This window comes from Hyla sarda, assembly GCF_029499605.1.
Source record: "Hyla sarda isolate aHylSar1 chromosome 1 unlocalized genomic scaffold, aHylSar1.hap1 SUPER_1_unloc_13, whole genome shotgun sequence".
In the NCBI taxonomy this organism is placed as follows: Eukaryota; Metazoa; Chordata; class Amphibia; order Anura; family Hylidae; genus Hyla; species Hyla sarda.
This window is the reverse complement of record NW_026607574.1, coordinates 309,691-337,203: the sequence shown is the minus strand read 5'-3', so window position 1 is coordinate 337,203 and position 27,513 is coordinate 309,691. Positions and strand designations below refer to the sequence as shown.

The window sequence follows — 27,513 nt, the reverse complement described above, 5'->3', positions numbered from 1 at the left end:
TCCAAAATGGGGTCACATGTGGAGGGGTCCATTGTTCTGGCACTATGGGATGGGGTGGGGGGTTTTGTAAACACACGTGGCCTTGAATTCCGGACAAGTTTTCTCTCCAAAATCCCAATGGCGCTGCTATTCTTCTGAGCATTGTAGTTCGCCCGCAGAACACTTTCCATCCACATATGGGGTATGTTCTTACTCAGAAGAAATGGGATTACAAATTTTGGGGGGCTTTTTTTCTATTTTCCCTTGTTAAAATGAAAAATTTAGGGTAACACCAGCAAAGTTTTTTCTTCATTTTCCCATCAAACTTTAACGTAAATTCTTCAAACACCTGTGGGGTGTTAAAGCTCACTATACCCCTTGTTACGTTCCGTGAGGGGTGTAGTTTGCAAAATGGGGTCACATGTGGGTATTTATTTTATTGCATTTATGTCAGAACCGCTGTAAAATCAGCCACCGCTGTAAAATCAGCCACCACTGTGCAAATCACCAATTTAGGCCTCAAATTTTCATAGTGCGCTCTCACTCCTGAGCCTTGTTGTGCGCCCGCAGAGCATTTTACGCCCACATATGGGGTATTTCCGTATTCAGGAGAAATTGTGTTACAAATTTTGGGGGTCTTTTTTTTCCTTTTAATGTTAGTGTAAAAATGTTTTATTTTTTTTTACACTAACAAGCTGGTGTAGCCCCCAACTTTTCCTTTTCATAAGGGGTAAAAGGAGAAAAAGACCCCCACAATTTGTAGTGCAATTTCTCCCGAGTACGGAAATACCCCATATGTGGCCCTAAATTGTTTCCTTGAAATACGACAGGGCTCCGAAGTGAGAGAGCGCCATGCGCATTTGAGGACTAAATTAGGGATTGCATATGGGTGGACATAGGGGTATTCTATGCCAGTGATTCCCAAACAGGTTGCCTCCAGCTGTTGCTAAACTCCCAGCATGCCTGAACAGTCAGTGACTGTCTGGAAATGCTGGGCGTTGTTGTTTTGCAACAGCTGGAGGCTCTGTTTTAGAAACACTGCCGTACGATATGTTTTTTTTTTTTTATTGGGGGGACAGTGTAAGGGGGTGTATATGTTGTGTTTTACCCTTTATTATGTGTAAGTGTAGTGTTGTGTTGTGTTTTTAGGGTACATTCGCACTGACAGGTTTACAGTGTGTTTCCCGCTAGGAGTTTGCGCCGCGGCAGAAAATTTGCCACAGCTCAAACTTGAAGCAGGAAACTTACTGTAAACCTGCCCGTGTGAATGTACCCTGTACAATCACATGGGGGGGGGGGCGCAAACCTCCAGCTGTTTCAAAACTACTTTTGCAACAGCTGGAGGCACACTGGTTGGAAAACCTTCAGTTAGGTTCTGTTACCTAATTCAGTATTTTTCAACCAGGGTGCCTCCAACTGTTGCAAAACTACAACTCCCAGCATGTACTGATTGCCGAAGGGCATGCTGGGAGATGTAGTTATGCAACAGGTGGAGGTGCGCAACTACGACTCCCAGCATGCAGAGACAGCTGTTTGGGCACGCAGGAATTTGCAGTTTTGCAACATCTGGAGGGCTACAGTTTTGACTCCTGCACACTGATCTCCAAACTGTGGCCCTCCAGATGTTGCAAAACTACAAATCCCAGCATGCCCAGACAGCAATTGGCTGTCTGGGCATGCTGGGAGATGTAGTTTTGCAACAGCTGGAGGCAAACAACTACAATTCCTAGCATGCCCAGACAGCCGTTTGCAGCCGGGCATGCTGGGAGTTGTAGTTTTGCAACATCTGGAGAACCACTGTTTGGAGACCACTGGGTAGTGGTCTCCAAACTGTGATCCTCCAGATCTTGCAAATCTACAACTCTGGGCATGCCCAGATAGGCATTGGCTGTCTGAGCATGCTGGGAGTTGTAGTTTTGCAACATCTGAAGGATCACAGTTTGGCGACCACTACACAGTGGTAACCAAACAGTGGTCCTCCAGATGTTGCTAAACTACAACTCCCAGCATGCCCAGACAGCCAATGCCTGTCTGGGCATGCCGGGAGTTGTAGTTTTGCAGCATCTGGAGCATCACTCACTGGCCAGTCAGATCCCGCCGCAGCCTGCAGGATCCGCCACCGGGTAAGAAGGATTTATTCCCTCTGTGCCCCGCTTTCCCCGGACTAACACATGTGGGCGGAGGTCTGGCAGTGGCAATGGCGGGTGCGTGGCGGGGGCACTTACCCCCGCCATCGCCGCTGCCAGACCTCCGGATTGCCGCTGCCGAACACCCGGATCGCCGGTCATCAAACGCCCACCCCCTGCCGACCACCTCCCACCGCCCCCTACACACCCGATCGCTGATTGGGTTAATCAAATGGGGTGTCGGGCGGGAGTGGTCTCCTGCCGGACACCCGGGACTTTAGCTAATTAACCCGATCAGCGCCGCGGGAGCGCGCACAATGAACGCGGAATGCGCAATGGTATCACGTTATCCGCCGTATAAATGCGGCACCAGCCCGACGGGGGTTAAGCTGAACTTCTCACCTGCCGGAGACAACCGGAGGTGAAAAGTTCAGCCCCCGGGATGCAGCAGCAACTGCAATTATGTGAATGACGGGTATACCCGTCACTCTGCACGAATGCACTTCAGCAGCTGACGGGTATACCCGTCATTCTGCGTTAAGGGGTTAAAGGGGTATTCCAGGCAAAATTTTTTTTTATATATATCAACTGGAAAGTTAAACAGATTTGTAAATTACTTCTATTAAAAAATCTTAATCCTTTCAATAGTTATTAGCTTCTGAAGTTTTCTGTCTAACTGCTCAATGATGATGTCACTTCCCGGGAGCTGTGCATGATGGGAGAATATCCCCATAGGAACTGCACAGCTCCCGGGACGTGAGTCATCAGACAGCAGTTAGACAGAAAACAGCAACTCAACTTCAGAAGCTAATAACTATTGAAGGATTAAGATTTTTTAATCGAAGTAATTTACAAATCTGTTTCACTTTCCGGAGCCAGTTGATATATAAAAAAAAGTTTTGGCCTGGAATACCCCTTTAATCCTTTGCAGTACTTATTAGCTGCTGAATACTACTGAGGAAATTCTTTTCTTTTTGGAATGCTCTCTGATGACATCACGAGCACAGTTCTCTCTGCTGACGTTATAATAATAATAATAAGTCTTTATTTATTGTTGTCCTTAGTGGGATTTGAACCCAAGTCCCCAGCACTGCAAGGCAGCAGTGCTAACCACTGAGCCACCATGCTGCCCTTAGCATACATCTGCTATGCACAGTTGCTAAAACGGACAGAGATGTCAGCAGAGAGCACTGTGCTCGTGATGTCATCAGTGTTCCAAAAAGAAAGGAATTTCCTCTGTAGCATTCAGCAGCTAATAAGTACTGGAAGGATTAAGATTTTTTAATAGAAGTAATTTACAAATATGTTTAACTTTCGTGCACCAGTTGATTTAAAAGAAAAAAGGTTTTCACCGGAGTACCCCTTTAAGATTTTTTAATAGAAGTAATTTACAAATATGTTTAACTTTCCGGAGCCAGTTGATTTAAAAGAAAAAAAGATTTCACCGGAGTACCCCTTTAAAGTCCCCCATTATTATCACCTCATTCTGATTTGCTGCCATGTTTATTTGCCTCAGTAATTGTTCTTCTGCCTCTTCCATTATATTTGTGGTTTATAACAAACCCCTATCAGAATTTATTATTTTTATCTCCATATATTTCTACCCATAATGACTCCACATTATCGTTTCCCTCCCATATATATCCTCCCGCAGTGCGGCCCTCAGACTGGACTTTACATAAAGACAGACTCCTCCCCCTTTCCATTTTGTCCGATCCTTCCTGAATAGACTATAACCCTGTATGTTACCGCCCAGTCACAGCCATCGTCCAACCAAGTCCCTGTTATACCCACTATGTCATCATTTTCCTCAGACATAGTTACATAGTTAGTACGGTCGAAAAAAGACATATGTCCATCAAGTTCAACCAGGGAATTAAGGGGTAGGGTGTGGTGGGATATTGGGGAAGGGAGGGGATTTTATATTTCTTCATAAGCATTAATGTTATTTTGTTCCAGGAATGTATCTAATCCTGTTTTAAAGCTGTTAATTGTTCCTGCTGTGACCAGTTCCTGAGGTAGACCGTTCCATAAATTCACAGTCCTCACGGTAAAGAAGGCGTGTCGCCCCTTTAGACTAAACCTTTTCTTCTCCAGACGGAGGGAGTGCCCCCTCGTCCTTTGGGGGGGTTTAACCTGGAACAGTTTTTCTCCATATTTTTTGTATGGGCCATTTATATACTCACATACATTGATCATATCCCCCCTTAAATGTCTCTTCTCAAGACTAAACAAATGTAAGTCTTTTAGCCGTTCCTCATAGCTGAGACGTTCCATGCCCCATATTAGTTTAGTCGCACGTCTCTGTACCCTTTCCAGCTCCGCAGTGTCCCTTTTATGGACCGGTGACTAAAACTGAACAGCATATTCCAGGTGAGGCCGTACCAATGCTTTATAAAGGGGGAGTATTATGTCCCTGTCCCTTTAGTCCAGGCCTCTTTTGATACATGACAATATCCTGCCGGCTTTGGAAGCAGCAGCCTGACATTGTGCTATTCTGTAGTCTGTGATCTACAAGTCACCCAGATCCTTCTCTACCAGTGACTCTGCCAGTTTAATCCCCCCTAAAACATACGATGCTGCAGGTTATTAGTATACACAGCCCCCCTCTATATATACAGCCCCCCCTCTATATACACAGCCCCCCTCTATATACACAGCCCCCCGAAGACATACGATGCTGCAGGTTATTAGTACCCAGATGCATAACTTTACATTTATCCACATTGAACCTCATATGCCAAGTGGATGCCCAGACACAGTCTATCCAAGTCATCTTGTAACCTATACACATCCTCTATATACACAGCCCCCCCTCTATATACACAGCCCCCCCCTATATACACATCCTCTATAGACTGTACTGTGCTACAAAGCTCGGTGTCATCTGCAAAGATAGAAACAGAGCTGTTATTACCATCCTCTATATACACAGCCCCCCCTCTATATACACAGCCCCCCTCTATATACACATCCTCTATAGACTGTACCATGCTACAAAGCTTGGTGTCATCTGCAAAGATAGAAACAGAGCTGTTAATACCATCCTCTATATCATTGATAAATAAATTAAACAACAGCGGGCCCAGTACTGAACCTTGGGGTACACCACTAATTACCGGGGACCAATCAGAGTACGAATCATTGACCACCACTCTCTGGGTACAATCCATGAGCCAGTGTTCCATCCAGTTACAAACTAAAATTTCCAACCCAAAGACCTTAACTTATCTGTCAGACGTCTATGTTCCACTGGATAAAACTGTGATCCCTATTAATTGAAACCCTATTAACATTCTTAAACACTAAAAATCTTCATTTTTACAGTGAAATTGTTTTATCCACCTCCCTTCTACTCTATGTAAATTCTCTTTGTTTATTTCCACCAATAATTTTTTGTATATTTGGGTCATATCTTTTTTATTATAGAACCCATTCCCCAAAAATTCAATAATATTATGTGAATCAACCTGAAATAGTGTTTTATCTACAGTGCATTTATACACGTGATATATTTGATAATATCTGAATCTATAGGATTCACCGATATTACATCTTACTTTTAATTGTACAAAAGTGCACGTTTTCCCTTTCACAAAAATGTGTTCAATTAATCTTACCCCAAACTTAATCCAAGAACCAGTATCTTGAAATTCATTAAATTCCTTCAACCTAGGGTTAAACCACACCGGTGTAAACCTAACATTACTTTTTATATGACAAATTCTTTTAAGATTAACCCATATTTTCCTAAATAATTTGCATTGCGTGATAGTAACAAATCATCGTTACACCACAATAATATTCATATTGCTGCAATAATACAGAAATTACAGACTCTAAATAATAAACTCTTTAGAAAAAAAAAGAAGGAAAGATAGAAATAGATAGGAAAAGAAACAGATAAACCTGACGTCTAGCATAAAACGTAATAATCAATTAGTTAATGAAAAGGTTCTCAAGGAATTGCTCAAGAAATTTTGCCATGAAACAGGTTTCTCAAATTTTGAACTGGGAACTTTTTTTGCGCCGATGGTTGGAGGGGGTAGACGATCTCTAGTATATCGGAATAAGCCGTCTAGTCACCAATAGTAGGTGTGTGATTCAGCAAGTTGAGATAGAACAGAAATCTCAAGAAGTAACCGCAAGTTGAACCATTTCCAGAGTAAAATTAATCTCTTTTTGTTGTAACCAAGAAAATACCGTATATATACAGGAGTATAAGCCAAAGCCCCTAATTTTACAACAAAAACCAGGGGAAAAAACAATTAATTCAAGTATAAGCCTATCATCACCCACTGCAACAAACACCCATCCCCCTTCCTGTCATCATCCATCCCTCTCTTATCGTCTAATCACCTCCCCAGTTGTAGCTCTCGGTGGCGGCAGGTCTTTTCTTGTTGCCTGGAAAGGGACAGGTCCGTGACGTCAGGGGAATCCCTGCATGGCGGCGACCCTACCCCAGCATCACTAGTCAGGGGCCGGATAGATGGACCAGATCAGCTCACTTTTCCCACTGGTATGTGGACGGTCCCTGTGAAGACAGTCCCTATCATGGATGAGTCCGAGGCTGGACCGAAGAAGGGGGGCCTCCCAGTGAAGATGGACGACCCAGACCACCACCATCTGTATGCCTGGACTGATGTCAGTACTAATTTTTTTTTTCCACTCAAGTTTAAGCCAAGGGGGGGAATTGTCACCATGAAAAAATGTGCTTATACTCGAGTATATACAGTAATAGAAATATCTTCCCACCAGAAAGATAAAATTTTCAAGCAAGACCCCTGTATATGTAAAAGAGTCCACAACTTACTCCCACACCTCCAACATTGAGAAGATTCTGGAATACCATGTGGCAAAAGGAGAGGAGGAGTACCAAACCCCCGACAATATAACTTATGTAACGGAGCTGGATGTGGATCCTCTAACCTTTGTGGCTGATGACTCTGACCGTAACGGAAGTGGAGTCTAAGGTGCTCCTGGTCTTCACCAGAGCCCGTCGCAAGGCAGGATGGGCTTGCTGGTCGCTACCCATGACACGGCTTGACCACACAGGTAGCTGGGCAAGGCGAGGTACAGGAGGATAAGGCAGTAGCGTAGTCAACATAGCAGAAGGTCAAGGCAGGTGGCAAAGTTGCGGAGTCAAATAATGTAGTGGAAGGTCTGGATGCACGGGCAAGGCAAACAGGCTATAGGGAACGCTTAATCTCAGGCCAGGGGCACTGAAGATCCGGCAGGGAAGTGTGGGAGGTGCAGGGACTTTATAAGATAGTGTCAGGTGCAAACAGTAATTATGAGCCTACTGGCCTTTTAAATTTCAGAGCTCCAGCGCACGCGTGCCCTAGGAGACGGGGATGCATGTGTCAGAGCTGAAACACAGCAGAGGAGGCGGCAGTTGTACAGAGTAAGTGACGGGCTGGGACTCGCATGCGGGCGCGTCCCGCAATGCGAATCCCAGCCCCGCCGACAGCCGGGGACAAGTGAACACTGCGCTGGCGGCTGGTGCAGGCGGCTGGGCGCGGGACTTAACTTATATAAACTCTCCTGTATACGAATACAGGGGGAGAAGCCACGTGAGCGCTAGAGATAAATCCGCACTGTTCTTCAGAGTTGGATATTCAGCTCCTCTTCTCATATAAGATGCATTTTGGTTACTATTAGGAGCAGAAGAAATCAGATAAGAATAAAGCTTAGATAGTATTATTATATAGGAAATAAATACAATCTCTCTAACCAATTTCAGGGACGTATGTTAGTATAACGCTTAAAACATTGGAGAGTAAAGATAAATTTACTTATAAAACCCCAGAAAGCCTGAGATTCCTCTATGGCCAAAGTCTTAGTAGAAGAATATAAATCTCGTAACGTAAAATAATGTAAACGTTCCCACAAAGGGGAGTAGAGCAGAGCAGTCTCGTAATACCGACAAAGTTATATATAAAAGAGGAAAGAACTAGAGAGGCCAAGGAGGAGTGCGGGGGCCACAAAATGGGCCCTATAGAAGGAGGGACTGAGGAGAATTCCATATCCACATGAGGAGGAATATAAAGGGGAGGATGAGAAAAAGAAGAGCGAACGAGCTCTAATAATCCAGACGGAGGAAAAGCTTTATAATAAGTGTGTAAATCCGGAAACACAAAACCGCCGTCTAATGTCTTCAGGGTGAGCGTCTATACGGGACACGTGGTCTCTTCTGAATCATAACAAAATTACTAAATAACCATCGGATAGAAGAAAAATAACAATTCCGTACTATGATAGGGACGGACTGTAAAAATATAAAATATTATTGGTAAATATAAGATTTAAGAACCTTTTTCCTTCCAATCCACGACATATATGGGAATTTACGAGCGTGTAACTGGGTCTTCAATCCGTGTAATAATGGCGCAAAGTGTGAAGTAAAGAGATCTTGTACCAGATGTGATCAGATCTCTAGGGATTTTATACCCCGGGGAGGACAAAGAAAAGGAAAAGAATTACACCGATGTTTACTGAACCCGGGGGACGCTGAGATATCGACGACTTCTCATATAGAAAAATGGATTTTAAGATCTGAGACCGAAAATAGACGTCAAGGCGGGAAACGCTGGTCTAGGGTTTGTGATAAATAAAAGTATCTGCAGCGTCTTATGTTCAGAAGAGACGATCTTCAAGGGAGACGCGCGGATCCTGTCTGATGCCTTGAATTAAAGTCTCTATAATCATAATGAGAAGGGGGCGGGGACAACACTGACGCGTTACATTCCCTATATACAACCTCAGGGACAATATTACATTTATTATAAGTCCAGTGTGCGGAGATGAATATAAGAATAATAAATAATATAAGAAAGAAAACTTTTATTAACAATTGGGAACAAGTTTGGAGATGCAGTATATGATATATGTATAAATGTCAGATATCCTATGTACATGGATAATATATAGATGTGTTATCTGCATCATTTACTGCTCTGAATTGGCTTCTCTCCTGTGTGAGTTCTTTTATGATTAACAAGACTTGATTGCTGAGTAAAACATTTCCCACATTCTGCACATGGAAATGGCTTCTCCCCTGTGTGAGTTCGTTTATGTTCATCAAGAATTGATTTCTTAGCAAAACATTTTCCACACTCTGCACATGAGAATGGCTTCTCCCCTGTGTGAGTTCTTTGATGATAAACAAGATTTGCTTTCTCAGTATAACATTTACCACATTCTGTACATGAAAATGGCTTCTCTCCTGTGTGAGTTATTTGATGTTTATAAAGAGTTGATTTGTGAGTAAAACATTTCCCACATTCTGAACATGAAAATGGCTTCTCTCCTGTGTGAGTTATTTGATGTCTAACAAGACTTGATTTAAAAGTAAAACATTTCCCACATTCTGAACATGAAAACGGCTTCTCTTCTGTGTGAGTTCTTTGATGTTGAACAAGACCTGAATTAGAAGTAAAACATTTTGCACATTCTGAGCATGAAAATGGCTTCTCTCCTGTGTGAGTTCTTTGATGTACAACAAGATCAAATTTAGAAGTATAACATTTCCAACATTCTGAACATGAATATGGTTTATATACTGTATGAGCTTGCTGATGTCCAACACCCCTTCTATGACTTTTATTTTGCTGAACCTCCTGTGATGACTGAGAAGACAGGACCTGTATATAAGGATGAGATGACAGATCTTGGCTGTGAAGGGCTGAGGGTGTATCTGGGATAATGGAATGTTCTTCATATGTATCTTGTGTGATATCATCATCTGCTTTATAATCTGAAGATAGAAGATTCTCCTCTGATCTCCTGGTACAAGAATCTGCAGAGAATAACACAGATTTTATTATTAGTATTAACCCCTTAACAACCCTTAAGGACAACCCTTATTAACCCCTTAACAATCCTTAAGCTTCTGTGTTTTCATTTTTTCCTCCTCTCCTCATAGCCATAACTCTTTTATTTTTCCATCTACACTGTGTTTGAGAGCAGTTTTTTAGTGGGACCGATCTTACACTGTATTAACACCCTTCATTAACTGTGCATTAAAATATAAGTCCATTCAATCACAGTGATATCTAATTTGCATAGTTTTTGTTACACTTTACTACTTTTTAAAAACAATTACAAAAAAAACAAAAAACGTATTTTGAAAAATGTACATTTTTAAAAACATCTTTAGATTTTTTTTTTTATACACTTTTTGGTCCCTCTGTAGGACTTGTATGAGCAGTCATTAGATTGCTCATACAGATCAGTACAGTATTTACTGCATTGATCCATTAGAGCCGACCATAGACAGGCTGTATCAATAGCAGAGTCCCGGCAGTGACAGAGTCCTAGCAATCATGTTATGTGCAGTAAAATTGACTTGTTCTCCTCATAGATCAGGTTGGTACGATCGGTATGTATAACATAGTGTTATCTTTTACTCCGTTTTTTTAATTTAAACTTATTTTAGTAAAAAGTGAGTAAAGAGACGTACAGTGTACAGACCATGACGTACAGACGTACAAGTACAGACCATGGAAGTCTATGACAAAATCCCATTCAGCACAGCATGATGTATACAGAGTGAGGACAGCTGCATAACACAGTCAGTGACTACAGACACAATACAACCTAAACCGGGAACTAGAGGCTGCGCAGAACTGGTTGTTCAATCCCACTCCCGTCCGCTCCCGATGATTTTTTTGACCAATCCACCCACGCCTGTAGGGTGTTTGCTCCACTCCTGCTAAAATGCCTGTCCAATCCAGCCCGCTAACATAGGAATGTACAGACACTAGGGTGCAATGCTCTGCACATACTCCCCATGTAAACTTTCCATTTCTATGCAGAGCACTTTTCAGTAAAAATGACACCTTAGCCGGTGGCAGGGGGAGGAGACTATTGGGAGGGGCACTCTGAGTGTGAGACCATCAGCCATAGTGCCTGACTGCCCGCCCGCAGCAGCCTCCTGACCGTCTGCGTATTTGGAGTTGGGTCCCGTGGGATCCCAATCCCAGTGTATCCCTCTACCAGGAACTTTAAAGGTGTGCTCCGCCCACAGGATACAAAGGATAGGGGATAAGATGTCTGATGGTGGGGGTCCTACCACTGGGGACCGCCGCGATCTCTGTGCAGCACCCGACGTTCTAAAAGTCTTTTTAGAATGCTTGGTTTGGGCGGCCGGAGATGTGACATCATGCCACGCCCCCTCCCATAGACATGAATGGAGGGGGCGTGACATAACATCACATCCCGGCCGCCCAAACTCGGCGTTGTTAACATACTGTTTAGAATGCCGGGTGTTGCACGGAGATCACAGCTGCAGGACCCCCGTGATCAGACATCTTATCTCCTATCCTATGGGTAGGGGATAAGGTGTCTGTGGGCGGAGTAACATGTGGTGGCGCAGTATGGGAGTTATTACCAAGTACCCTTCCTGCCCTGTCAGGCAACCTCCCCTCAGTGTCCCCTGGGCCCCCCCTTGCACCTGCCCCCCTCCCCCCCCCCCCAATGAACATATGTTTACCATGTATTATACTGTGTAATGTGTGAAGAAAGCATTGTCACTTTAGGAAAGGTTAAAAGGGGTTATCCAGGAAAAAACTTTTATATATATATCAACTGGCTCCAGAAAGTTAAACAGATTTATAAATTACTTCTATTAATAAATCTTTTTTTTTTTTTAGTAGTTTTATATTATGTATACAAACACAGAGAAACAAACATAAAAATGCTATTATAATACAAGTCTTCCTTAGTTAAAGGAAGCAACCAGTATACCTCACTATAAATATAATATGTAAAGAAGAAGAAAAGAGGAAAAAAAAAATCTATTAAAAAATCTTAATCCTTTCAGTACTAATGAGCTTCTGAAGTTAAGGTTGTTCTTTTCTGTCTAAGAGCTCTCTAATGACACTTGTCTCGGGAACCGCCCAGTTTAGAAGCAAATCCCCATAGCAAACCTCTTCTTAACTGAGCGTTTCCCGAGACACGTGTCATCAGAGAGCACTTAGACAGAAAAGAACAACCTTAACTTCAGAAGCTCATAAGTACTGAAAGGATTAAGATTTTTTAATAGAAGTAATTTACAAATCTGTTTAACTTTCTGGAGCCAGTTGATATATATATATAAAAAAAAGTTTTTTTCCTTGAATACCCCTTTAACATGTGAGTTATCATTTGATTGTTACCCAGGAGGTATCAGTGACCATGTGACCAATGGGACCTCCCCTATAAAAGCCCTGGGAGGAGCTAGCTCCCTCTCTCTCTCTTCCTGCTAAGCTGAGGTCCAGTGAAGTGGAGCCTAGGAGGGTGTTCAGAGTCATAGGAGCCTCAAGTCCAGTCTGCAGCCACAAGATACAAACCTGCAAGTAACCACAGTCACAGTATTGTCAGTCACCAGTCAAGTCTGTCACAGTCATCATTTGTCTAGTCAAAGTGGCCTGCACTAAAATGTCCACAGCTACTACAAGTCCCAGCAAGCCCTTCAGGTCTCTGAAATCCCTGGTCACCTCCTCTGGCCCTGGCTGAACTGTATAGACTTTTCCACCTGTCTAACCTCAGTAAAGCTACTGTTGTCCGTATCTTGGCGTCAGATTCCTTATTTCCCCCGTGCCTCGCCCAGGATCCAGCGACATACCTTCGGGTGGTATTGAGGATAAACCATACCCTGGCGTCACAAACACAAGGGGTTAATGCCATCTGCCCCTAGGATAGTTCCATCTGCCCTATATCACACCCCCATACCACAAACACTTTAAACTTGAGCAGGTAACGCCTCCTGAGCCACCACGGATAGGGAAGGACCCTAGACTGAGCTGGAAAGAATTCCCTCCCTTGGGCAGAGGGACCCCCCACACTACCCACCAGAAAAGGAAGAAAGGAGAAAGACAGAAGAGGAAAGGGTTAAAGAGAGGAGCCAACTACTATATATACTGATCCTATAGAGATGATAACAGTATATAGATAGAGCTGGAGGGGAGGTGTATAACTATGATATATACTGATCCCTTAGAGATAGCAGCAGCAGTATACAGATATAACTAGAGGGCAGGTGTATAACTACAATATATCTTGATCCCATAGAGAAAGCAGCAGTATACAGATAGAGCAGGGAGAGGAGGTGTCTGGGAGCTTCCAGGATAATCTGATATGTGATGATGTCATCCTGTAGTTCATAGGGAGTCAGCTGACCTAGGACTGACCACTTACCCTGACACATTAAACTCTGATTTTCTGTGGGTCAGACTTATCATCACATGACCCAGTTACAGTAATTAAAGGGGTTCTCCGGTGCTTAGACATCTTATACCCTATCCAAACGATAGGGGATAAGATGCCTGATTGCGGGGGTCCCGTCGCTGGGGACCCCTGTGATCTTGCACGCCACAACCCAGTTAAAATCAGTCCCCGGAGCGTGTTCGCTCCGGGTCTGATTACTGGCGACCACAGGGCCGACGGCGTGTGACGTCACGCCTGCGCCCCCGTGTGACATCATGCTCTGCCCCTCAATGCAAGCCTATGGGAGGGGGCGTGATAGAGAACACGCTCCGGGGACTGATTTTAACTGGGGTGCGGCGTGCAAGATCACGGGGGTCCCCAGCGACGGGACCCCCGCGCGATCAGGCATCTTATCCCCTATCCTTTGGATAGGGGATAAGATGTCTAAGCGCCGGAGAACCCCTTTAACTAACAAAAAAGTTAAAGGAGTAAGCTCAGGGCATATTTAAGAATATATATATATTTTAAAAAGAATAAAACATTTTTTTAAACTAGTCATAAAAAAATATGTAAATTGGGAATCGTTTAAATCGTACTGACCTAAGGATCAAATTAGCAAAAGTGCATTTTCTTTTCAGTTTCACCTCACAGATAATTATTTTTTCCAGTTTTATAGAAGATTTTATGGAAATGAAGGAATGAAGGATTTCATTATCACGTACAGTGGATCCTGCTAAATACATGTCTGTGTCTATTAACGGGGGAGGAAAAAATTAAAGATGCAAAAATTATAACTGGCTACATCATTAACCTGCTAAGTACCAAGGGCGTACCTGTATGCCCCGAGTCTGCTCCCTTTCTATAATGCGGGGCCACAGCCGGGACCAGTAACTAATAGCGCGCGGCACTGATCGTGGTGCCACGCACTATTAACCCTTTAGACGAGGCGTTCAAAGTTGATTGCCACATCTGAAGTGAAACTAAACTACCACCGGCTAGCTCAGTGAGCTGTTCGGGACCGCCGTAGTGAAATCGCGGCATCCCGAACAGCTGTAGGACACGAGGAGGGTCCCCCTACCTGCCTCCTGGTGTCCGATCGCTGAATGACTGCTCAGTGCCTGAGATCCGGGCATGAGCAGTCAAGCAGCAGAATCATTGATCAATGTTATCCTATGGGATAACAAAGATCAATGTAAAAGATCAGTGTGTGCAGTCTTATAGTCTCCTATGGGATAACAATGATCAATGTAAAAGATCAGTGTGTGCAGTCTTATAGTCTCCTATGGGATAACAATGATCAGTATAAGAGATCAGTGTGTGCAGTGTTATAGTCTCCTATGGGATAACAATGATCAGTATAAGAGATCAGTGTGTGCAGTGTTATAGTCTCCTATGGGATAACAGTGATCAATGTAAAAGATCAATGTGTGCAGTGTTATAGTCCCCTATGGGATAACAATGATCAGTGTAAAAGATCAGTGTGTGCAGTGTTATAGTCTCCTATGGGAGCTATAACATTGCAAAAAAAAGTGGGAAAAAAAAGTAAATAAAGGTCATTTAACCCCTTCCATAATAAAAATTTGAATCGCCCCTTTTCCCATAAAAAAAAGTGTAAATAAAAACAAACATATGTGATATCGCCGTGTGCGGAAACATCCAAATTATAAAAATATATCATTAATTAAACCGCACGGTCAATGGCGTAAGCGCAAGAAAATTCTAAAGTCAAAAATAGCGTATTTTTGTTCACTTTTTATATCATGAAGAAATTTATAAAAAGCGAACAAAAAGTCCAATCAATACAAATGGTACCGCTAAAAACTTCAGATCACGGCGCAAAAGATAAGCCATCATACCGCCCTGTACGCGGAAAAATAAAAATGTTATAGGGGTCAGAAGATGACAATTTTAAACGTATAAATTTTCCTGCATGTAGTTATGATTTTTTCCAGAAGTACGACAAAATCAAATTGGGTGGTCTTTGAACTGTTGCCTTTAAATAGCCAGGACCCAGCAGGGAAGGGGCTGGCTGACTGAAAGGTAGCCAGGGGAATAAGTAGCTGCTCATTAATATCAGCTGAGGTTTTGCTGTTTGAGAAACCAGCAGTGGAGCAAAGGCAAGAGCCCTCACAGTACCCACCTGTAAACAAACCCTCCACATACGGGAGCAACATAATTGTGAAGGGATTAAGCATGAAGGGCAGGAGCGCGTACATCTATAGCTGGAACCCAGGACCGTTCCTCTGGTCCATAGCCTTTCCAGTGGATTAGATACTGGAGGCCGCCCCTGGACACATGGGAGTCAAGGATACTGCAGACCTCATAATCCCACCCCGGCAAGGAGGTAGTGAGGTGTAGAGAACAACAACTTTAACCCCTTAAAAATTTTCATTTTTGCTATTTAAATTTTCTTCCTTATTGTTATTGATTTAAAATAAGTAATGTCATTACAAAGTACAATTGGTGACGCAAAAAACAAGTCATATGTGTCTATAGGGGGGAAATTACGTGTTATGATTTTTAGAAGATAAAAATCATAAGTTTAATTTCCCCCCTATAGACCCATATAAGGGCTTGTTTTTTGCATCACCAATTGTACTTTGTAATGACATTACTTATTTTAAAACATAATTGGCTGCAAAACAAAAAAATAATAATTTGTGGGGTGAAAATAAAAAAAATGCAAATTAGCAAATTTTTAGGGCTTCCGTTTCTACGCATTGCAATTTTCGGTAAAAATGGCACCTTATCTTTATTCTGTAGGTCCATACAGTTACATGGATACACAATTTATGTAGGTTTTATTTATTTTACTACTTTAAAAAAAAATTATAACTACATGCACCATGTAAAATTGTCATCTTTTGACCCCTATAGCTTTTATTTTTCCGTGTTCGGGGCGGTTTTTGCGCCGTGGTCTGTAGTTTTTATCGGTACCATTTTTGTTTTGATGGGACTTTTTGATGGCTTTTTGTTAATATTTTTATGGTATATGAACTTTTTTTTTAGCCCTCACAGGGAGCTACAACATGCAATCTTTTGATTGCATACACTGATCAATGCTATGCCATAGCAGGCTAAGCAGGCATGAAGCAGTAGATCGCCAATCGGACGACAAGGAGGTAGGTGAGGACCCTCCCGCCGTCCAGTAAGCTGATCGGGACATCACAATTTTGTCGCAATAGTCCAGATCAGCTCAGCTGATCTGCAGCGGAACTTTTGGTTTCGTTTTAGACGCTGTTATCAACTTTGATCGTGGCATCTAAAGTGTTAATGCCGGGCATCGGCACAATTGGCCGTGCCCTGGCATTAACCTGGGGTCCCGACTGCTGATAGCAGTCGGGACCCATGGGGTTTGAAGCGTTCAATGCTCGGGAGAACGGTTTAGACCCTGGTAATGGGACTCAGGACATACAGGTACGCCCTGAGTCCTTTAGTGGTTAAGAATAAAATGTGGAAGACCTTGGAAGTCCGCATGGAGGGCACGAGGTAAGTCCATAGGAAACCGGGTTAACCTGTCAAAGTACGTGGTAGGGCAAAATATACAGGGGAGCCATTTTTTTGGGTAGAAGTGCAGGGAATCAAGTTGTGGGGGAACAACCATACCCTCTCCCCGATCTTCAAGGAGGGTGTCACTAATTGCCTTACAGTCAGTCTGGAGCTTCTGCTACATGGACCTCTAGAGCGATCCTTGGATTTTAGTATATGTGCTGTCGAGGCGACTTCAATAAGATTCTGCTGCACTGTGCACACGACGGAATTTACAGATTAGACTTGTCCAGATAGACTTGTGTATTCTTTCTGCAGATTCCGCTCGGAAATGCATTACAGTATACGAGACGCCGCATTTCTGAGCGGTCCTATCGGCTATCGGAGCATTCTAATCTGCGGAATGTCGCCCGTGTTTTCTGGGAGTTTTTTCTGCACTTTTTCAGCCATTTGAACTCGGCCTTAGTGTTCTTAGTGCCAAGAAGAAAGGAGACCACATAATAAAATGGGGAGAAGAAGAAGAGAGCTCACCTAGCCTGTCCTAGAGATAAACATTTGTTTATTTGTTTGTTTTTAACCTCTCTTGCTCTGGACAGTTCCTGACACGGACAGAGGTGTCAGCAGAGAGCACTGTGGTCAGACTGAAAAGAACTAGACAACTTTCTCTGCAGCATACAGCAGCTGATAAGTACTGGAAGGCTAAAGATGATTTTGAATAACTTTTTAGCACCAGTTGATTAAAAAAATGTTTCCATCGGAGTCCATAAAAAAGTTATTACAACCGGTAACTGAGCAGAAACTGTTACTGCTCTCTGCATTAAGTGGTTACTACTCACCTAGGCGGTTACCTGTAGGAATGTCCTCCATATACTGCTCATCACCGCTCACATCTGTCTCTTCTTTTATGTCTGTAGTATTAATATAGATCAGATCTATCCCTGTAGGAATGTCCTCCTTATACTGCTCATCACTGCTCACATCTGTCTCTTCTTCTTCCTTTATGTATGTAGCATTAAAATAGATTAGATCTTTCTCTGTTTGAATGTTCACCTTATACTGTTCATCACCACTCAAATCTGTCTTTTCTTCTTCCCTTATGTCTGTAGCATTAATATAGATGATCTCTTTCCCTGTAGGAATGTCCTCCTTATACTGCTCATCACCGCTCACATGTGTCTCTGGAGCATTAATATTGTTCGGATCTTCTGGCTAAATCATAACATGTGGAAGAAATATAGTAAAAGTCATCAGACAGTAGTAGAAGTCACGTGGGATGTTATAGATGAGCAGGAGATGAGGAGTCATGGAGGGTGAGGGGACTGACCACAAGAGCTTCACAGCCCTTCTACAGATCATAGGGAATATCTCCATCTACCTGATCATCCTGTGGAAGAAGAGGACGGGGACACCTCTCTGGTGCTGATCTCTTACTGGATCTGACTGTAGGGAACACATACAGAGACTGAATTCATTCTTTACATACAAATAATGAGAGGACGTGAGTATATAGTCATGTCTATTACCTGGTGATGTGAGGGGCTGCTGATCCTCCATCATGACCTGATCCTTGTACTGATCCTTGTGTCCATCTACATACTCCCACTCCTCCATGGAGAAAAAGACCGCTACGTCCTGACACCTTATAGGAACCTGACACATAATGATACAGTCATCACCCCGACCCCTCCAGTGGTGTTACTGTATAATGTCCCAGCATTCCCAGCAGTGTCACCTCTCTAATCATCACCAGACCCCTCCATTACTGTATAATGTCCCAGCATTCCCAGCAGTGTCACCTCTCCAGTCATCACCAGACCCCTCCATTACTGTATAATGTCCCAGCAGTGTCACCTCTCCAGTCATCACCAGACCCCTCCATTACTGTATTTTGTCCCAGCAGTGTCACCTCTCCAGTCATCACCAGACCCCTCCATTACTGTATAATGTCCCAGCATTCCCAGCAGTGTCACCTCTCCAGTCATCACCAGACCCCTCCATTACTGTATAATGTCCCAGCAGTGTCACCTCTCCAGTCATCACCAGACCCCTCCATTACTGTATAATGTCCCAGCAGTGTCACCTCTCCAGTCATCACCAGACCCCTCCATTACTGTATAATGTCCCAGCAGTATCACCTCTCCAGTCATCACCAGACCCCTCCATTACTGTATAATGTCCTAGCATTCCCAGCAGTGTCACCTCTCCAGTCATCACCAGACTCCTCCATTACTGTATAATGTCCCAGCAGTGTCACCTCTCCAGTCATCACCAGACCCCTCCATTACTGTATAATGTCCCAGCAGTGTCACCTCTCCAGTCATCACCAGACCCCTCCATTACTGTACAATGTCCCAGCAGTGTCACCTCTCCAGTCATCACCAGACCCCTCCATTACTGTATAATGTCCCAGCAGTGTCACCTCTCCAGTCATCACCAGACCCCTCCATTACTGTATAATGTCCCAGCAGTGTCACCTCTCCAGTCATCACCAGACCCCTCCATTACTGTATAATGTCCCAGCAGTGTCACCTCTCCAGTCATCACCAGACCCCTCCATTACTGTATAATGTCCCAGCATTCCCAGCAGTGTCACCTCTCCAGTCATCACCAGACCCCTCCATTACTGTATAATGTCTCAGCAGGGTCACCTCTCCAGTCAGCAGCTCCATCATCTTGTTGATGAGTTCTAGAATCTTCTGTTCATCCATTTCCTCATGTATCAGGGAGTGAGGTGGGAGCCCTGGGATTGGGCTCAGGGTTCTTCCCCGACAGCACCCACTAGAGGACTTCTTCACTACTATGTAATTCTGAGTACGAAGAGACACATTAATATCACATTCCCATACATTCCCAGAATCCCTCACCTCTCCAGTCATATCCATCTGTTATTACATAGATAAGAATGAGGTCATGTGACATCACTCCCAGAATCCCTCACCTCTCCAGTCATATCCATCTGTTATTACATAGATAAGAATGAGGTCATGTGACATCACTCCCAGAATCCCTCACCTCTCCAGTCATATCCATCTGTGATTACATAGATAAGAATGAGGTCATGTGACATCACTCCCAGAATCCCTCACTTCTCCAGTCATATCCATCTGTTATTACATAGATAAGAATGAGGTCATGTGACATCACTCCCAGAATCCCTCACCTCTCCAGTCATATCCATCTGTTATTACACACATAAGAATGAGGTCATGTGACATCACTACCAGAATCCCCCACCTCTCCAGTCATATCCATCTGTTATTACATAGATAAGAATGAGGTAATGTGACATCACTCCCAGAATCCCTCACCTCTACGGTCATATCCATCTGTTATTGCATAGATAAGAATGAGGTCATGTGACATCACTCCCAGAATCCCTCACCTCTCCAGTCATATCCATCTGTAATTACATAGATAAGAATGAGGTCATGTGACATCACTCCCAGAATCCCTCACCTCTCCAGTAAGCCGGAAGAGTATCTGTAGGGTGAGGTTTATGATCCTGTCGGCCATCTTGTTCCTGTCTCTCTCCATGGTTGATGGGTCATCCAGGAGAATTCTCTTATATAGAAGATATCAGCAGAGGATCCTGGATTGGAGAAACCTGAAGGGAAGAAGAGGAGACGATGATAAACCGCACCAGATTCTATGGAGAAATAAAATCCATTTCCTGGAGATAATCTGGGGAAACATCTGAGGAGACATTATAGTCACAATCATGGAGGATGTAAACCTAGTCAGGGATCCATCATAGTCTGGGGCGGAGTCATGGGGGATGGATAGAATATGGAGACAGGAATCCAATGCTGTCTAGTTCTTACTGACGTGTCTATTGGGGGGGGGGTTAGGTTTTTTGGCTTTTTAACTATATTTTTTCCTGGGAGCTTTCGCTTTCTATTTCCTGCATTCTACACAGGATCCGGCCCGTTGTCTTCTCCGAGCTCCAGGAACAGGACCTCACTTTCTCTGTTGGACGGTGATCACATGGGGGATGAGTAGGGATTAATGGACATTTTCGATTAAAATCACTATTGGTAATCGCTGTCGACTATTTCCTTTACTGATAAATCGCGCACTGATTAGTTGTTTCAGAAATCCTCAAAGTAGAGCGCAGCATACCACAGTGACATCATCATTACGGATTACCATTCGGGCCGTACGGCTGGGCTTATGATCTAGAAGAAATGCCAAGTCAGGGTTAATGACTATTTCCCGGTTTCGGAAGGCGTCTCCACTTCCCCTCAATGTCCTCTATCTCACCAGGATACAGAGCACGATCATAATCCTGGAGTTACGGGAGACGGTCGGGCGATGACTTTCATCAGGACTTGATCATTGGATATAACGGTCATATTGGGTAAACGTCGCTGACATCTGTCCTGTATTATAACAGCGTTTACCACATTGTCCTCCTCAGTTATTGACGCGGTCACATGACATTTCTCTGTGCTTTTCGTACTTGGATTCACATAAAGTGTTGGAGGGATCATAGGTGAATGGATCCGCGTCACACTGGGAATTATTGTACCGGAATGTTACATAATTGTCCTGAAATGGGGCAGAAAGCCAATCTGGTCTCCAGGGTTGGTACGACACTATGTCGGGAGTTTGAATCCTGACGTGGATGTTGTCCCTCCAGGTGCCCACGTTATGGACCCTTTTCATCGTTGTTTGTGGTAACAAAGGGGAAGGAACAGAGGGGCCCGAGCAGAGAAGGCTGAGGGAGAATCCTGAGGAGAGACCATATGTTACCACTGTGCCTCGGGGGCAGGCTGTGCGGCTGTAAATAAGGAGCTAGAAGCAGCCACAGGGACCACAGTGGCGGCCATCTTAGATTGCTGTATGGAAGAAATGGCTAATACCCAGAGAAGAAATTAACCAGATGACAGGATGGGCGGGGAGGTGACCTGCAGCCCTTCACTATACAAACACGCCTCCTTCCATAGACCTGAACAGATCGCCCACTTGCTGCAAACTGCTGGGCCCCCATACAGGAGATTGCAGGGGATCCCAGCAGTTGGACCCCCGCAATCTATATCTTATCCCCTATACTTTGGATAGGGGATGTTATTTTTCACTGCACTAGTCCTTTATGGGTTAATAGTATCCCCAATAATCCTGATCTGATGGTGACCGCACACACATACCTGTATCTGTAGAGGAGCTGTGTGCTTATAGGACCTGCGATGATGTCACCGTCATGTGATCAGTCACAAGGAGGAGGAGTCACATGATCAGGGGCTGCTGCTCTGAGAGATCTCCACACGCAACACAACAGCAGTGACTGCTCCACCAGGACCTGATCTGTATCTGCTACATGCTGGAGGTGTAGGACCTGTGATGATGTCACAATCATGTGACCAGTAACATTTTGAGGCAAAGATTAGCAGTAAATAAGTGACTGTGGATGAAGGACCTGTGGGGAGGATCATGTGACAGTAGTGGGCGGGGCTGAACAGTGCAGGGTAGAAGAGATTGTAGTTGAAGAACCTGTGATGATGGTCATGTGACAGTAGAGTCCTGCATACCCTGAGCAGATGAGCCTAGAGCAGCAGCCCCTGATCATGTGACTCCTCCTCCATGTGACTGATCACATGACGGTGACATCATCGCAGGTCCTGTAAGTACACGGCTCCTCTACAGATACAGGTATGTGTGTTCTCTCCCTGTCAGGATTCTCTTACGTCCCTCCAGCAGCACAGATGGTATATTCCTCCCCCCGCACCCTGGTATGACCCATGCATTGTACTGACAATAAAACCTTACAAGGGTTAATCGCACCCCCTCCCCTATATAGAGGCCGATCCCCTCATCCTGTGATTTCTCCTTTGGGGATTATTTTTATGTATTTTTGTGTTTTTTTTACTATAATATTATTTTATCTTTGCTCCTGGTGAGAGAAGGGTTAATATATTGTCTTGTTTCTGCTGCTGTTTGTGTTATTCCGCCATCTTTACTCATTTCCTATATCTCCGCCCAGTTGGCCCCCAGCTAGAAGCCCCGCCCTCCTGTCCTTGTGGCCCTATTCCTGTTATGTCTTTACCTCTAATATGTCAGGTTCTTCTTCTCCTTCTGGTTCTCTCCCCGCGGTGTCCACATGTCTCCCCGGCCGCCGCCATCTTGTAGAAGGAGGTTTATGGAGAACTGGGCCAACTCCTCTGTGGATCCAGGCTCTGCCGACACGCCCCCTCCCATAGACATGAATGGAGGGGGTGTGGCTGTGACATCATGAGGGGGCGTGACTGTGACATCACGAGGGTGTGTGACTGTGACATCACGAGGGGGTGTGGCTGTGATATCACGAAGGGGTGTGGCTGTGATATGAGGGGTGTGGCTGTGACATCAGGAGAGGGTGTGGCTGTGATGTGACACAATGGACCCCTATAAAGGTGACTCCGCCCCCAGACATATTCTCCTCTCTCTGGGGGAGGGGACAGACATTGATCTATAGATAAAATATAGTAAAATGATACATTAACCCTTCATCTCCCACATCCTATAAATCTTCCCATCTCCTCCGGCTCTGGTGTCCAAGGTGATAGATTAGTCGCCATCCATGAGTCTCATGATAGATTCTACCAGACGTGGCCCCCGTGGATGTGATTCCAGGATCCTGTGGAGTCGCCGTCCTGTTGTGTCCTCCAGCGTGTTCTCTGCTATATTGCTGGGTCATGTGATTGGTCGTCCATTCCCGCCTTATGCTCCTCCCCCCCCCTTGTTTCCCTTCACCCTCTATCCTCCCTCTTCCTTCTCTTTTCTTTACGTTTACCTTCTTGTCTTTCTTTTCGTGTTCTCGGTGTTTGTTCTTCTGTATTTGATTTTTTGCCGCCAAAGATTCTGAAAGATTTTCTGGTAAATTTCCGAGGACGTCATCATAGAGGAGAACTCATCCGAAATCATTGTGACTATAATGTCTCCTCAGATGTTTCCCCAGATTATCTCCAGGAAATGGATTTTATTTCTCCATAGAATCTGGTGCGGTTTATCATCGTCTCCTCTTCTTCCCTTCAGGTTTCTCCAATCCAGGATCCTCTGCTGATATCTTCTATATAAGAGAATTCTCCTGGATGACCCATCAACCATGGAGAGAGACAGGAACAAGATGGCAGACAGGATCATAAACCTCACCCTACAGATACTCTTCTGGCTTACTGGAGAGGTGAGGGATTCTGGGAGTGATGTCACATGACCTCATTCTTATCTATGTAATAACAGATGGATATGACTGGAGAGGTGAGGGATTCTGGGAGTGATGTCACATGACCTCATTCTTATCTATGTAATAACAGATGGATATGACTGGAGAGGTGAGGGATTCTGGGAGTGATGTCACATGACCTCATTCTTATCTATGTAATAACAGATGGATATGACTGGAGAGGTGAGGGATTCTGGGAGTGATGTCACATGACCTCATTCTTATCTATGTAATAACAGATGGATATGACTGGAGAGGTGAGGGATTCTGGGAGTGATGTCACATGACCTCATTCTTATCTATGTAATAACAGATGGATATGACTGGAGAGGTGAGGGATTCTGGGAGTGATGTCACATGACCTCATTCTTATCTATGTAATAACAGATGATATGACTGGAGAGGTGAGGGATTCTGGGAGTGATGTCACATGACCTCATTCTTATCTATGGAATAACAGATAGATATGACTGGAGAGGTGAGGGATTCTGGGAGTGATGTCACATGACCTCATTCTTATCTATGTAATAACAGATGGATATGACTGGAGAGGTGAGGGATTCTGGGAGTGATGTCACATGACCTCATTCTTATCTATGTAATAACAGATGATATGACTGGAGAGGTGAGGGATTCTGGGAGTAATGTCACATGACCTCATTCTTATCTATGGAATAACAGATGGATATGACTGGAGAGGTGAGGGATTCTGGGAGTGTATGTAGTGATATTAATGTGTCTCTCCATACACAGGATTACACAGTAGTGAAGAAGTCCTCTAGTGGGCGCTGTCGGGCCCCTGTGTGTGAAGGATGGGGAAGAACCCTGAGCCCAATCCCGGGGCCTCCACCTCACTCCCTGATACATGAGGAAATGGATGAACAGAAGATCCGAGAACTGATCAACAAGATGATGGAGCTGCTGACTGGAGAGGTGACACTGCTGGGACATTATACAGTAATGGAGGGGTCTGGTGATGACTGGAGAGGTGACACTGCTGGGACATTATACAGTAATGGAGGGGTCTGGTGATGACTGGAGAGGTGACACTGCTGGGACATTATACAGTAATGGAGGGGTCTGGTGATGACTGGAGAGGTGACACTGCTGGGAATGCTGGGACATTATACAGTAATGGAGGGGTCTGATGATGACTGAAGAGGTGACACTGCTGGGACATTATACAGTAATGGAGGGGTCTGGTGATGACTGGAGAGGTGACACTGCTGGGACATTATACAGTAATGGAGGGGTCTGGTGATGACTGGAGAGGTGACACTGCTGGGACATTATACAGTAATGGAGAGGTCTGATGATGACTGGAGAGGTGACACTGCTGGGACATTATACAGTAATGGAGAGGTCTGATGATGACTGGAGAGGTGACACTGCTGGGACATTATACAGTAATGGAGGGGTCTGGTGATGACTGGAGAGGTGACACTGCTGGGACATTATACAGTAATGGAGGGGTCTGGTGATGACTGGAGAGGTGACACTGCTGGGACATTATACAGTAATGGAGGGGTCTGGTGATGACTGGAGAGATGACACTGCTGGGACATTATACAGTAATGGAGGGGTCTGGTGATGACTGGAGAGGTGACCCTGCTGGGACATTATACAGTAATGGAAGGGTCTGGTGATGACTGGAGAGGTGACACTGCTGGGACATTATACAGTAATGGAGGGGTCTGATGATGACTGGAGAGGTGACACTGCTGGGACATTATACAGTAATGGAGGGGTCTGGTGATGACTGGAGAGGTGACACTGCTGGGACATTATACAGTAATGGAGGGGTCTGGTGATGACTGGAGAGGTGACACTGCTGGGACATTATACAGTAATGGAGGGGTCTGGTGATGACTGGAGAGGTGACACTGCTGGGAATGCTGGGACATTATACAGTAATGGAGGGGTCTGGTGATGACTGGAGAGGTGACACTGCTGGGACATTATACAGTAATGGAGAGGTCTGGTGATGACTGGAGAGGTGACACTGCTGGGACATTATACAGTAATGGAGGGGTCTGGTGATGACTGGAGAGGTGACACTGCTGGGACATTATACAGTAATGGAGGGGTCTGGTGATGACTGGAGAGGTGACACTGCTGGGACATTATACAGTAATGGAGGGGTCTGGTGATGACTGGAGAGGTGACACTGCTGGGAATGCTGGGACATTATACAGTAATGGAGGGGTCTGGTGATGACTAGAGAGGTGACACTGCTGGGACATTATACAGTAATGGAGGGGTCTGGTGATGACTGGAGAGGTGACACTGCTGGGACATTATACAGTAATGGAGGGGTCTGGTGATGACTGGAGAGGTGACACTGCTGGGACATTATACAGTAATGGAGGGGTCTGGTGATGACTGGAGAGGTGACACTGCTGGGACATTATACAGTAATGGAGGGGTCTGGTGATGACTGGAGAGGTGACACTGCTGGGAATGCTGGGACATTATACAGTAACACCACTGGAGGGGTCGGGGTGATGACTGTATCATTATGTGTCAGGTTCCTATAAGGTGTCAGGACGTGGCGGTCTATTTCTCCATGGAGGAGTGGGAGTATGTAGAAGGACACAAGGATCAGTACAAGGATCAGGTCATGATGGAGGATCAGCAGCCCCTCACATCACCAGGTAATAGACATGACTATATACACACGTCCTCTCATTATTTGTATGTAAAGAATGAATTCAGTCTCTGTATGTGTTCCCTACAGTCAGATCCAGTAAGAGAACAGCACCAGAGAGGTGTCCCCGTCCTCTTCTTCCACAGGATGATCAGGTAGATGGAGATATTCCCTATGATCTGTAGAAGGGCTGTGAAGCTCTTGTGGTCAGTCCCCTCACCCTCCATGACTCCTCATCTCCTGCTCATCTATAATATCCCACATGACTTCTCCTACTGTCTGATGACTTTTACAATATTCCTTCCACATCTTATGCATCAGGAAGAAGAGACAGATGTGGGCAGTTATGAGCAGTATAAGAAGGACATTCCTACAGGAAAAGATTTAATTTATAATAATACTACAGATGTAAAGGAAGAAGAGGAGACAGATGTGAGCGGTGATGAGCAGTATAAGGAGGACATTCCTACAGGGGAAGATCTGATCTATACTAATGCTCCAGACACAATAGTAAAAGTAGAAGAAGAGACAGATGTGAGCGGTATTGAGCAGTATGAGGACATTTCTACAGGTAATCGCTCGTGTGTATCCTACATTATAGTTCTTCTCCACCAATCCTTAGTATAAACACTTCTGCGGCCTCCTCCTCATCTGCTCTGTAGGTGCAGCCTATGTATCCTTATGTCCTGTACAATTTTTAGGGACTTTCATCCTTCTTCTGATGACTGGGTTATGCTGATCCATCACTTGGGTGTTCATAGATACGTTTTACTTTAAAGTTTTTATCTGCTAAAGTTTTTTGATTAAAGACATCTAAACAGTATAGAGCACCATGGAAATAAGGGAGCAGAGACACTTGTCAAAAACTGGGAACAAGGAGGCGCTAT

At 44.4% G+C, this 27,513-nt stretch overlaps 2 protein-coding genes across 3 annotated transcripts in view; one reads left to right on the top strand and one right to left on the bottom strand.

The window, feature by feature from the left end:
- The window catches only part of LOC130297979 (oocyte zinc finger protein XlCOF7.1-like), a 137,051-nt gene that overhangs the window by 77,585 nt on the left and 31,953 nt on the right, over positions 1–27,513 (top strand). The window lies entirely within an intron of this gene.
- On the bottom strand, positions 8,939–22,404 carry LOC130297969 (oocyte zinc finger protein XlCOF7.1-like). 2 transcript variants are annotated; one of them, XM_056550842.1, is made up of 7 exons: positions 21,929–22,404; positions 20,238–20,385; positions 19,430–19,588; positions 18,305–18,431; positions 18,157–18,221; positions 17,630–17,990; positions 8,939–9,903 (listed from the first exon to the last, which is right to left on the bottom strand). In XM_056550842.1, exons 2-7 carry the CDS (start codon positions 20,313–20,315, stop codon positions 9,050–9,052), a joined length of 1,644 nt encoding a protein of 547 aa, XP_056406817.1. In that variant the 5' UTR covers positions 20,316–20,385; positions 21,929–22,404; the 3' UTR covers positions 8,939–9,049. The 2 variants fall into 2 exon arrangements, with proteins under 2 accessions (XP_056406817.1, XP_056406816.1); XM_056550841.1 differs by having other exon boundaries at positions 17,618–17,990; positions 21,929–22,403.

Coding starts and splice junctions, on each gene's coding strand:
- LOC130297969 (XM_056550841.1), bottom strand. CDS start 20,315: ATGGAGAGAGACAGGAACAAGATGGCCGACAGGATCATAAACCTCACC. Junction 19,589..20,237: donor TCTTCCGGCTTACTGGAGAG/GTGAGGGATTCT, acceptor CTTCGTACTCAG/AATTACATAGTAGTGAAGAA. Junction 17,991..18,156: donor TTCTTCCACAGGATGATCAG/GTAGATGGAGAT, acceptor GTTATGATTTAG/CCAGAAGATCCGAACAATAT.